Source organism: Trematomus bernacchii, unplaced genomic scaffold (assembly GCF_902827165.1).
Source record: "Trematomus bernacchii unplaced genomic scaffold, fTreBer1.1, whole genome shotgun sequence".
Classification (NCBI taxonomy): domain Eukaryota; kingdom Metazoa; phylum Chordata; class Actinopteri; order Perciformes; family Nototheniidae; genus Trematomus; species Trematomus bernacchii.
Window position 1 is genome coordinate 4,510,100 of NW_022987582.1, and position 12,765 is coordinate 4,522,864.

The 12,765-nt window shown below is 41.6% G+C and overlaps 1 protein-coding gene across 1 annotated transcript in view; it reads left to right on the top strand.

Moving 5' to 3' along the window:
* Nucleotides 1–12,765, top strand: part of fhod3b (formin homology 2 domain containing 3b) — an 89,637-nt gene that overhangs the window by 56,573 nt on the left and 20,299 nt on the right. The window contains 3 exon segments of the mRNA XM_034127686.1: nt 10,447–10,541; nt 11,321–11,432; nt 12,354–12,448. Coding sequence (XP_033983577.1) covers nt 10,447–10,541; nt 11,321–11,432; nt 12,354–12,448 — 302 coding nt within the window.

Below are 12,765 nucleotides of genomic sequence, written 5' to 3' on the forward strand. Positions count from 1 at the left end.
CGATCAGATGACACCCCCCTCATGTTTATTCAATTAGATGTTGTGTATTTGTTTCCAACCTGCTCTTTGTTGAGCTTTTCTGTTATTGGAAAAATATCAAAGAGCTAAGGGCGGATTTCTGTGACAAAGTACCGACGTTGCCCCAGGGGCAAGTTATGAACATGAACATGACCCCCGCCAGGACTCAGCCTCTGATGTGTAATGTTTCATCTGAACTTGGCCTGGTCCCTGACAGAGATAAATCACATGGGGTAAATGGCCAAAACATGGCAGAGGACGACAACGACAGGCTTTTTAAACTTCAGAGTTGACCACATGTAGGAGTCATTGTCATGTGAATGATGAGCCCACTTCTCATATCCTATTTCTCCCTCTTATTGTGCTTTCCTTTATTTCCCTTTTACCTCCCAGAGAATCCAGATACAACATCTGTGTTTCTGTGGGACTCTCTTTATTCTTTCATGTGCTAATTTATCGCCCCATCTCTTTAGTTTCCCCTCATGTATCTCTATATCACCATGAGGAACTAAACCAAACTACCACCCTCCCAAAAGCCCTTTTAACCTGTTTCAACTCCTGACCTAATTCCTCCTGACCAGCTGAGGAAATGTGGAGAGTAGCAGATTGCGCTCCCTTGTGAGCCATGTGTTGGAGAACACAACTCAAGCATGTGCAATAACGCAGACGCACAGGTCAGAAATGTATGTAGGTCTGGCTGCTTTACTGTTGATCACTTCCAAGAGGAGCTATGTCATAAGGACCCCAGGAGACGAGTACATTACTGTAGATGCCTGAAATCTTAACACATGTATGGAGAGGCAAACCAAGAACCGTGATTGCTCTGGTATCGAGCATCGATCACCTCTAATGTGGGTTTTTTACTGTAACGTCTTTCAAGTTGAGGCCAGTAAAAGGGAAAAAAAGGAAGAAGAAGAAGTAGGAATGCTGCCTTGAACCCATCTGTCTGGTGTGAATTAAAAACCTCCCGACTAAACAATCTTCCTCTCTTCCATGAATAGAAATCAATCTTATGGTTCTTTTGTAGATGAAAAAGAGCCAGTCACATGTGCGCACCAGTCCGCATGCATTTTTACACGAACAGGTTCCCAGCATTAGCTCTCTGGAACATTGCCGTCATTGTGAATGCTAGTTCCTGCAGCTCTCCCAGCAATCTACACCATCTCACTTTTTTCTTTTTCCTCACTTTTTCATTCCGTCCTCTCAAAGCCCTGGAGGTGTCTGTGGCCCGTTAGTGCTCCCTCAGTGATGTGGGTATTTTCTGGGCCTGGCCCCCTCTCCGGGCCCCTCACACCTGGCTCGGAGGGCTTCCAGACCTGGAATCAGCTCCTTGGAGGCGTGCGTTTTTTGGCCCAGGGGAAAGCTTGTATGCCTTTATCACCCCATCAGTGAGAAAGGGTGTGAGGTCACTTCTTTTCAGGGGTGCCTATGCCATCTGGTCCTCCTGTAAGCCTTACACTCTGGTGAAAGGCAAACACACAGGGGCCAAAAAGGTAATAGAGGGCTCATTAGGGATATTCATTTTTCAATTCTGAAGCAAGCAATTGCATGTTGTTCCTTTCAGAAATAAGATTTAACATCTATGTTCATGTACCATCTTTTTAAAACAGTTGGTGACATCATAAATCTGTAGCTGATGAAGTGAAAAGCTGAGCAAAGGGTTCATACTGAATGTTTTTGTAGTTAAGAATGTTGTTTTTCAAAACGGCAGAGGTCTCGAGGGGTAAAGTGTTATTTCAAAATGTATTTATTACCATTTATTCAAACACTTTTTTAGCTGCTCCGAAAGTCTTTGACCCTCAATCTCCAACTCAGGTTTTAAAAACGGATGCAACCTTTGTTTTGGGTCAACATTCATTCTAGAAACTACAAAATAAATCAAAACAAAGGTTGTCACAGTAACACATCACTGTTGACAGCACAGTAAGGGCTCCAACGGCCCTAAAATAAAAAGCAGATTGTGCCAAAAGGTCAACGATGTTTCTGCACTAAGCTAAAACTTTTTTGCTGTGGTAAGAAAAAGATCCCTATGGTACTTATTATCATGAGCAAAATCCGGAGAAGGGTTTTTTCCTAGATCAACATTCCACTTGTAGTATTTTCAGAAACAGCACTAACTGTGTTTTAATTGGTAACTGTAAAATGGGAGCGGCAGAGAGAGGGCCGATTAAAGGCAAACCAATAACAGTCAACTTGAAGCAATTATTCCCTGCTTTGAAATGTTCCCCGTTGACATTTATCCCCATAATAAGCGATGTTTTTAACAACACTTTCTCTGTTTGCACTTCCTTAAGGCCATGCCTTTTCTGTCTGCACACTGTTGTTTACAAAACACCAGCCATCTCTAAGACTCATTAGAATCAAATTGGAAGTGAAGCTTCAGTTTTTGACTTACAGGAATTCAGACGAACACATCTTTTTCAAACTTTTTCAAAAATATATTTTGATACATTATATAAATAACCTTCTTATCCAGAAGGCCATATCTCAACAAATGTTGCATTATGTACATAGGCTTACATGCTATAAGTTATAAATGTGAATTTATAGCTTCCAAAGAAATGGGAGTTATGCTGCGAAAGGTCCAAAAGTATTACTGTATCAAATAAATCATGCCCATATTTCATATTGTCCTTCTATATCATACACTTTTCTTCTCTCTTTCTATCTGTGTATCTCGCTCTCTCTCTCTCTCTCCTCTCTTTCTCTCCTGCTACCATGTTGAGATCCTCTGCTTTTAATGACACGGCAGTTATGATGCCGTAAGTTAAAGCACCTTGACTTCCTGGTTTCCAGAGGGAGCTGCTCCGAGGGTGTCGGTGGGGAAGGGAGATGTGCTCTAGTCAAGTGTTTCATGGCCTCTTAAACTGTCTGGGACCTGGAACACTGCTCCCAAAGCAGCGCTCAGCACAGCTTTTAGTGTCACACACAGCGGTAACTTTAGTGGGCAGCAGGCTTTTTCACAAGAGCTACTGAAACACAAGACCCCTTTTGTTTAAAGCGTTGTTGGTCTCTACAGTGTTGTGTGTGTGTGTGGTGGCATTACATTTTGTATGTGGCAGATCAGCAAGGCAGAACATTGAGCCATGCGTCAATGCTGCAGTGTGCGGGTCAAACGTGTGTCACTAAAAACTAACACAATAGCTGCTAATTCTTCTTATTCTCTTTGTTAAATGAATATTTTAATCAGTGATCTGGTGTTAGGTTGGATGGAAAACCTGTAGGGATAATTAACCTTTAAATATTCTATATAGTTGATTTGGCATCTTTAAACTATATATGAAATGCTTGATATTAATGAACAGATACTTTATCAAATAAATAAACATTGCATGATGGGTTAAGTTTGCATGATAGTGGTTTCATTTAGCTATGTCACTACTTCTTAGATTTCTCTATTATAATGTCTAATTTCCAAAATATCATTTTATACTGGAATGTTTTTTTTATCTGAATTTGGAATCACAATCTTTCTGTGTTCTACTCTGACCTAAGTTCTAAAGATATTTAACAGAGCATAACTGAATTCTCTCCTTGCTGTTCTGACCATTTCTCTGAGCATTAAGTGAAAACCCAGGCACAGTTGGGTTAACAGCGTTTGGAAGCTCTTGTTGGAAACAATGTGTATTGTGTTGTCTGGCTGTGTTATAGGGGAGACCTTTACTAGGGCCCATCGTCTGGATAAACATTTCCATTCTGTCTGGGCTGTGTTTAAGAGGCTTCGTGCAAAGGCATCAATGTGTGTAGGCTGGTTATTGTAGGTGTGATCATTTCCTTGTTCGAGGGATCTTAGGTAAAACAAAATCTGAGATGGAAAACACAAGAACTGCTGACACACACGCAGACAAGCCCTGTGTTTGGTGCAAGAAGGAGATCGAATGCTTTGTCGTACTGATGGAAACCTTAACTCCTTGATTGTAATCAGATCCCATGGGAACATGAGATCACGTGCATCACCCGATCTCACCCGATCTCCTGCAACTCTCAGAGCCAATCACTGCTCCTGCTTCAGCTTTGTGCAATGCCTTTCTGAAAACACTGCATTTTCACAAACCCACACACAGTACAGTATCCATGATGCCACTCTGATGCTCTGAAGTTTGTGGTTAGTTTGCTTTTGTTTGTCAATAGAAATGTCAATACTTACCAGTTCTTGTCCTGTTGAGGAAGCTTTATATATTTTCATATTTAATTAAGTATTCTTAAGACTCATCACTTTTGGTATGACAGAAAAAAATACAACTTAATTTGGCTTTGCCTCCAGCCTGGCCTCTCTGTATTAAATAGAATAAACTTTCTAACTGACTGACAAACACTACTCTATACATTGTTTATACTATCTTGAAACAAATCAACTGTCATTTTACCATCCTTTACCCACAGGTTAATAACCACAAGTTTAAAGTATATTCATGATGACAAGACTGTTTTATATGTATCTATACAGAAAAAACAAAGGCTGTTGTGAGGTTTTTGGTTAGGCTTGGTGCCGTCCCACCCTGTGTCAGACCCTGCAGACCCCTACAGCCCCCTTCAGATCCCCCTCACTTGTTCAAACAGCCTGACCTACAATCTGCCCTTCTTTTTCTTTCCATCTATCTATAGTTTTCCGTCTGAGCAACCTCACTTGCACTGGAATTACAACCCTTCATTGTTTTACTGTAACATAATTTAGAATACAAGCCAATTATATTCTAATAATGTTTCATTTGGTGTATTTCTCCATAGTTTATTTTATCATCTCTAAACTTGCCGTCTAAGAAACATAAACCATCATTTGAACAGAAAAAAAATATGTTTGCCTTAATGTAGCACGCAGGCATACACAGTGAAATCCTCAGCACTGGGGTGGGTTTTACAGCTGATTCCTGTGAGCTGACGGTTTTTTGGGCCTGAATTCAGCACACGGCTGGCCAGAACCAGAGCCAATCACACCACTACTCTCTCAAGAGCAGTAAGAATTTACCGCAGCTCATCTTTCAGCTCGCTCTACGAGTGGGTGGATGTCTAGCAGCAGCTTTCCTCCAAAGTCTTCCCCACTTGGATGGGATGGGAAAAACTGGGCTTTCCCCAATTGTCCTAAAATGAGTTTACTGACATTCAGAACAGCAGCAGTTATAATCTATCAGCTCCATACAATTTTAAATAGAGAAGGAATGGAGACGTGTCATATGTTTGAGCTTTTTTATTTTCCTTACAGGGTTGTAGTTCACTGGGCTCAGCAATGCAGGAGTTGATCAGCTCTGCAAAGCCAAACACTGGAAAGTCTCTCCTGCCTTACTTCATGCTATTATTCCATGAGGTTTGTTTGTTTGAATTAGTTTGAGCCTAGACCCACAGTAAATTGTGTAGAATACTGGCAGACATGTATTCGGAGTGAAAATGGAAGCACCCCCCGTTGTTTTACTGTACGGGGGTCGATTTAAGTTTGGCAGTGGGCGACTGGAGTTTGACTCGCAGAGGCAGTTTGTCTGGCTCTAATGGGCTGGGTGATTAGCTGAACAACAAATGGACTGTAACCCATGAACATGTCTTATTCAGCTCATAATTGACAGTTGTAAACAGCTCTTTTTATGGTAGACTCTAAATGAGAAGCTAGCTGGAAGCCGTCATGCAGTCATGATAAATGGCAAAGGAAATCTTTCAGCTGCTCGGATAGATTTTAGTTATCTGTACTAATCTATACTTTTTAATTAACATTGACTATGTGTAGCGCTAATGTGGTTGCTTCCACCAATATTGACTAACAGTAAAGGGGTCATGATATATTGTTATTTCATACGTCAGTGCTGTCTGTGTCTCCTTATGCGTTCCCAGAATCCAGTGTTGACACTAATCTTGAAATTAAAATAATTCACTATAATTAAGGTGACACAATAGAACAAGAATCTACATACAAATTATTTTCCAGACTTTGCAGTAAACCACGTCCACATTAGACGGGTACAGGGAGGCACACTTCAGACCTGAGTGCAGCTCCCTGCTAAAGCAGAGCATAATAACATAAGAGGCCCTAAATTGCACTGTATGGGATGGAGATTTGGCCCCTATCCCAACATCCTGATAAAATAAATGTTGCCCGCTGACAGACAGTTTGGCTGACCCAGTTTTGATAAATTCCCAAATGTGAATTAAACCATAGGGCCAGAATTGTGAGTGGAAGGAGGGTGAACAGTTTTGTCGAGTGGACGATGGTGAGTTATTTCCTGCATCTTCTTAGATACGGTTGTTTCCTCTCTTTTTTTTAGTAGGTTGGCTCGTGTTGGTGCTGCCACCCAGACCTCAGAGTGCTTCTCACCTCGGCAGTGGTCAGGGAGCAGCCTTTCCTGCACATTCCTGCGGTTGTGGAAGATAATTGCTGTGGTTTATGAGAGGGAGAGGCCCAGAAGAAACACTTCCACCAGACCTCGGTTGCATTGGTTTTTACTTCTCTCGAAACTGGGTCCGTCTCTTCCACACTGTGGCTCCCTATCTGCAGCTCGATACCATTCAACTGTTCTCTTAGGGCAAACGTATGCCCTTGAAATAAATAGACTGTGAGAGTGCTGTACAGACGCCAGCAGTCTCATTGAACACTTCCAAGTTTCTCTTTAGCTAAATCTTTCTTCCTTGGCTCTCTTTTCCCATAATGGCTTACATTTAAATTCTAATCACTGTGCTTTGAAGGCAGCTCATTGTCTGCCAACATCTCATTACGTGACATACATGCAAAGAGACTTAGCAATGTTATTGTTGAACTGTGTGTGAGGTATTATAGAGCTGCTCATGATTACTTGTATCGAGGCCCACATTTTTGGCCCCAGATCAGTGCTTGAAGTAGGGGGTGTCCTGTACATACTCACCACTCACATGCTCTTCTTATTAACCCTCTTCCGAAGTTATTGATGACTGTCTGTTGTTAACCTTAAAAACAATTCCCATGTTCTGGACACAAGGTCCCAGCTTTTCGGAAAAAGGCTGGGAAAGTTTGCCCTAATGATTTAATCTAACTTTAAATACCTGGACTGCAACTCCCAGGTAACTTTCCATTTTCCGGAGCAGTTTCACGACTAATTTAATCAGAAGTGTGTGGAAATCAGTTCTATTTGAAGTTCACAAAGGGCGATTACTCTCAGAGTTATTAGATGTTTCCTTTAAACGGTTTCTGACCAGACTCTTAAGGTTGCAGTTTCTCATAATGAAAGGTAATTGTATTTCTTTCAAACAGTTGCAGTATCAGTTTACTTAACTGTTCACAGGGTATCATCAGCTTATGTGGTTTCTCATGCTCAAAGTTGAGTTGTACATAAATGGCAGCAAGAATAATTTCTTATAATGAACCTAAAAGAAAGGTTACCGTGTGGTTCCTGGCGAGGTTCGTCAGTCATATCGTTTCTTAAGCTTAACTAATGCTCATTGAATTAAATCCACATTTGATATAGACATTTGTTTATATTTCACAAGCTTAAGTACAAAAAATCCCAGATTCTATCGACAATATATTTGAATGATGTCTTAAAGGGCCCATGTCATGCTTTTCCGGTTATTACCCGTCCCCTTGTGTGTTATGAAGGTTTTTCTGCATGTAAACGGTCTGCAAAGTCATAAACCCTCAAAGTACACTGACCTGTCTATGCTGCCCCAGAACGCCTCGTTGGAGATTTCTCATTTTCCATTGTTTGCTTCCTGGGTTCTGTGACGTGTGAACACCCAAATCAACAACAAATGACCGGATTGGCCCAAATGGACCAATCCGCGGTGCACCTCACACATCAGGGTCCCTTGGCTGGTAAACGCTGGTAATAGACGAGTTGGGATCGCGGAGAAATGCTCTCCGCAGACCCATTCTCACAGCGTTATAAACCTTTTTCTTACTCAATATCAAGCCACACGTATTGTATTTACTTCGGCTGTGAGTGTTTGTGTGTGCTCAGGATGAGTTTCGCTTGTTCTCGCTGTATCGCAGACCCGGAAACCTGTCCGCTCCTCGCAGCAGCTCGCAGCAGCTCGCAGCAGCTCGCAGCAGCGGCGAGCAGCAACGAGCCTCGCAAAGTCCTGACCAATCAGAGCATACTGGGCTCACAGGGAGGGGGGGGCAGGAGCTCCAACAAGCCGTTTAGGACAGAGAGTGAATACCTGGTGAATACACATACTATACAGAGATGCTGTATGAGAAACCAATGCGATTTTGGAAAATTGCACAATTTAAATCTATTCTAGTAGACCTCAACAATGGAAATATGATCAGTAGAAATGGCCATGACATGGGACCTTTAAATAACATGTGAGAACAATCTAAGAGTCATTTGATTTTGTGGTTGCCTTTAGGGAACGATCAGCAAAGTCTCATCTGTCAGCAGCTGAACATCCATGTTGTGTAATGACAGTTTAAAAAGCCTCATTAAAGCCACCTATCTTTTCTCACCCCTGTTTTCAATTGGACATTCCTCAAACCCTCCCCAGATACTGTACACAGGTGCACACAGGAGATAGAAGTCATTGCTGTGATGATACCGCAGGTCAGACATCGGCTAACAGTTTGAAAAGAAGCGTGTCGCGCATTACTCATTCAGCAAAGTCACAGCTGTGTGTGTCTGTGTTTAAAGAATTACCGTGACTAGTTATTTTAACCACTTTTCACAAAGTTAGATAATTTCTTCTACAAACCATAGGAATCATTGGAGCAGCTGTACGTCATGTCATTACTGCTGTCACTCGTCTGTCAGCAGTAGTCCCATACAAAGAGGGGGGGAGTCACAGGAGAGGGTGACACTCTGGCCCTCGCTGACTGAGGAGGTTAATCATGTTTTCATAAACACACTCTGATGTGGTCTGCTTTGATTCGCCATGTTGTCCAAGCCGCTGACTTGCTGTGACGCCCGGCTCTGAGCTCACAGCAGGAGAGGACTGTGAGGAATGCTCTGGCCTGACATGTTGTGAGTAATTAACCCTGATTGATAAAAGATGAACTGCCCCTGCTGCTGCAGCGCGCACACACACACACACACACACACACACACACACACACACACACACACACACACACACACACACACACACACACACACACACACACACACACACACACAGGCATGCACTCATGCATCCACCCACTCACACACTCTCACGCACCATGCACAGACATCAGCTGCACCTGGGAATTTTGGCTTATCTACCGCATATTCACAATGTTCATGCCCCTCTAGAGAAGAGGAGGGGGAAAATATATGACAGAATCTGCAGGCTCTCATCATAACCAGTCTGAAGAAACATGGCTAAAGGAGATTAGATCTTACTCTCAATAAGCCTTTTTAAGTCATGTATCTAGTTTTCGGTCAAAGATTGAACTCTGCCTGTCCATTTGTATTTTTTTCCCAAGATTTCAACAGTTCAAAACACACGGTGTGTCAGCTGTAGCAGCCCAGCTACTCATACGTCTTGGAACTTGATTAGCACAAGCATCACCTTTTCTCACTTTTGAAAAAGAACATTCTCTTAGGTATTACCCCCTATACAAGACGGCTTCTGCCAAGAAATAGTCAAGCAGCCCTTCCAAAAATGTTCCATTTCGATGTGTTCACATGTTTATACTGCTCTGCTTCCCCCCCCCCCCAGCCAATGTATCACCTACAGTTTCAGTGAGTTCAAGCTGAGCTCATCCTGTTGCTGTGGTCTTTTGTGTGCATGCATTAACTCTCTAAGGATGGCCACTGAGATGCTGTTCAAATAAAAAGACTCCATATTTAAAGGCAGCTTTTGTCTGTTTCACTTCTTCCCAGCAGTGTTTGACCCCCTTCCCCCATTTCCTACTTTAACAGAAGCCCTACACTGTTATGGCCCCCAATAGGGATCCCTTGGCTCTTATTATGTTCGTATTTATGTATCCTGTTATAGATGGAAGTCATGTCAGCATACAGTGAGGTACTCAACTCAAATATCTTTCCTACAGTAGTGTCTTCTGACTTGAGTGGACCCTTTTTCTTTTTTTGTCTTTTCCCAATTTTGTGGTTGATCCAGCAACTATAGTTTAGGATGTAATCGTGATGGGCAGAGGAATATTAATGTTATTGTGTGCTCGTTTATACATTATGACGTGACAACCACAGCAAATTCTTTTAAAAAATCCACGGTTTTGCTCATATACATGACAAGGTCCTCTTTTCAAACATGAGGGATGGGCTGAAATCATTATGTCAGAGTACACAGGGAGTTTTACCTTAGTACTCTGTCCCAATAATGTCAATGTTTTGTTTATATTGCCACAAATTGAAAAGACAACCAGACTTTATCACTCAAGTTTCATATGCTTTTTGAGAAATTATTCCATTGAGAGTAATTATCAGTGTTTTTTTGTGGTTTCTACAACAAGTGTAGTAAAAAGAAGAGAAAAACAAAACAAAAATGGCAGATGATTAATCAATGCCCATCTCTCTCTCTGTTTCTCTCCAGCTCTCGGCCAGATTATGCTGTATGTGGACGGGATGAACGGCCTCATAACTCACAATGAAACGGTGCAGTGGCTTTACACCCTGGTGGGATCCAAGGTAAAGAATATTAACATTAGACACAGTCATCTGTGCAATGATGACATAGGGACAGTCACAAACTCCTGTCCTCTATCATTGCGGTCCCCTCGGCCCTCTAGTGGCCAGATGGTGTAATGCACAGCAGATGAAGATATTAACTTTAACTCTTAACTCTCTTTCCCTCACTGTTTTCTGTTCCTACTAATTACTTTTCCATTCCCACATAAATATTGGAATATTATTTGGCACTCTGCTTATTTATTTTTTAATCAAACCGTGTCTTCCCAATCAATTTACATGCCAAAGTCATGGGGATGTTTACCAGTTGTAGTGCAGATGTGGCAGCTGTTCAGACGTATTAAATTATCTCTGAAGGTTTTATCACCACTGACATGATGTTGATGGTGTTTCAGAACTACTACTCCCCTCTCTGATAGTTTTCTCTCTACTTCAATTTATTTGGCTGCTGAAATATTGAACACTGTTTATTATAACCCGGTCTTTATTTGATTCTGATTGTAGTCACTTTTAAGTGCGTGGTATTCCTCATTATTTCAGTACAGAACAGTATGCTCCCCATGAGCTTTTAAATGTCTATGCATTCGCCCAGCGACACACATGGTTCTTATCAAACCTCTCAAGACGTTTTAGACAGGAAAAGGTTTTATTAGAAAAGATGATACCATTTGATAGTTGTTCGTTGTTACAATTGAAATTCAGTGGATTCTTTGTTTGATGATTGGTTTTAAGGCCACATTGTGATATCTGTGTTAACTTAATTTGTTCTCTTTATGCAGTTTCGTCTGGTGGTGAAGACAGCCCTAAAACTGCTGCTGGTGTTTGTGGAGTACACCGAGTCTAACGCCGCCCTGCTCATAAAAGCTGTTAATGCTGTGGATGCCAAAAGAGGTACGTTTACAGAAATGTTGGGATGTTAAAGCCAAAATCAGCAGACAGGGGAAACTGTCAAATGTTCTGTGGATATTACATCCAAAGAGTTTTATTTTAATGTGTTTTTTTCACCTAAGAGGACCTAGTTTACATATCACTGAAACATCACATCTGCATTATGACAGCTGTTATTATCTGCTGTTCAAATTCTCAAGTGAGATGAGATATTTCATTTATTATGTAAATAGTCTAAACGTGAAAAAGAAAATTCCCATTAAGGGCTAATATTTAAATTAATTCCACGTGTCAAGTCATCCATGGTGGCTGTATTGCTGTTCAGCTGCCTGCAGATCACAGTCTCCTGTTACACCGTTTTCAGATCAGTTGTCCTGTACAGCTCCAGAGCTATGCGTGGAACGAGGCTTATTGAGAAAGACTGTAACTGCTGTCTTCAGCGGGGTTCAGTTACCTGCCGCTCTGAAGGCTCCGCATTGTACTGTGAGAGGAGGCTGATCATTGGCTCTGCTGGAGTCAGGTATCCCTCTGTCTCAGCTCTTATCCCGTCACTTCTGCTGTTGCATAAGAAGACTGAACCTGATCCTCAGTCTCCTGATGAGATGGACTTGACTCTTGTGTCTGACACTCACAGCCGGAGATCAAATCGCCCCCGCTCTATTTTTCCTCAGAACGTTTTTATTGAGGCTATTGCAGACAATTTTGACTGCGTTTCTCTTTCTGGAGCCATGGGATGACAGCATTGTTTTTGTTTGGATTCCGGCTCCCTGTTGCAACTTCAAGGTTGCAACGTTTTTTTATTTCTTAAAACTAGCTGATGGATTAGTTACGACTTTATTATTAATACAGGTATCTTTGTCATCAAGTGCGCCTTGAGTTTGTCTTGTGATATACAATGTGTTGCATGCCTTTTCTCTGCTGCAGGAACAAAACTGTGGTCAAACATCATGGAAATCCTGGAGGAGAAGGATGGAGTGGATACAGAGCTGCTGGTGTATGCGATGACACTCATCAATAAGGTAAGAAAACGACCTGCAGTTCTTAGGTTTGGCAAGTAGCTCTATACCAATTGCTAGTAAAATGTTGTCTGCTTCTTTCCATATTTTCTTCCTTAATGGTCTCTATCTTTTCATTCCTGTTACAAATTGTGGAAAACTTGTATCTGGGTTTCTAAATGTGAAATGATCTGCTAGGCCATTCTGTCAGCTCAATTAAATCCAATACAATCTATATGTTGTGATTGCATTTGTGACAATGTGTCACCCAGATAAAAACACAAAGACTGTACAATCAACAGCTACAGCACCAGCAGACTAAACCTTGATTAAAGATAACT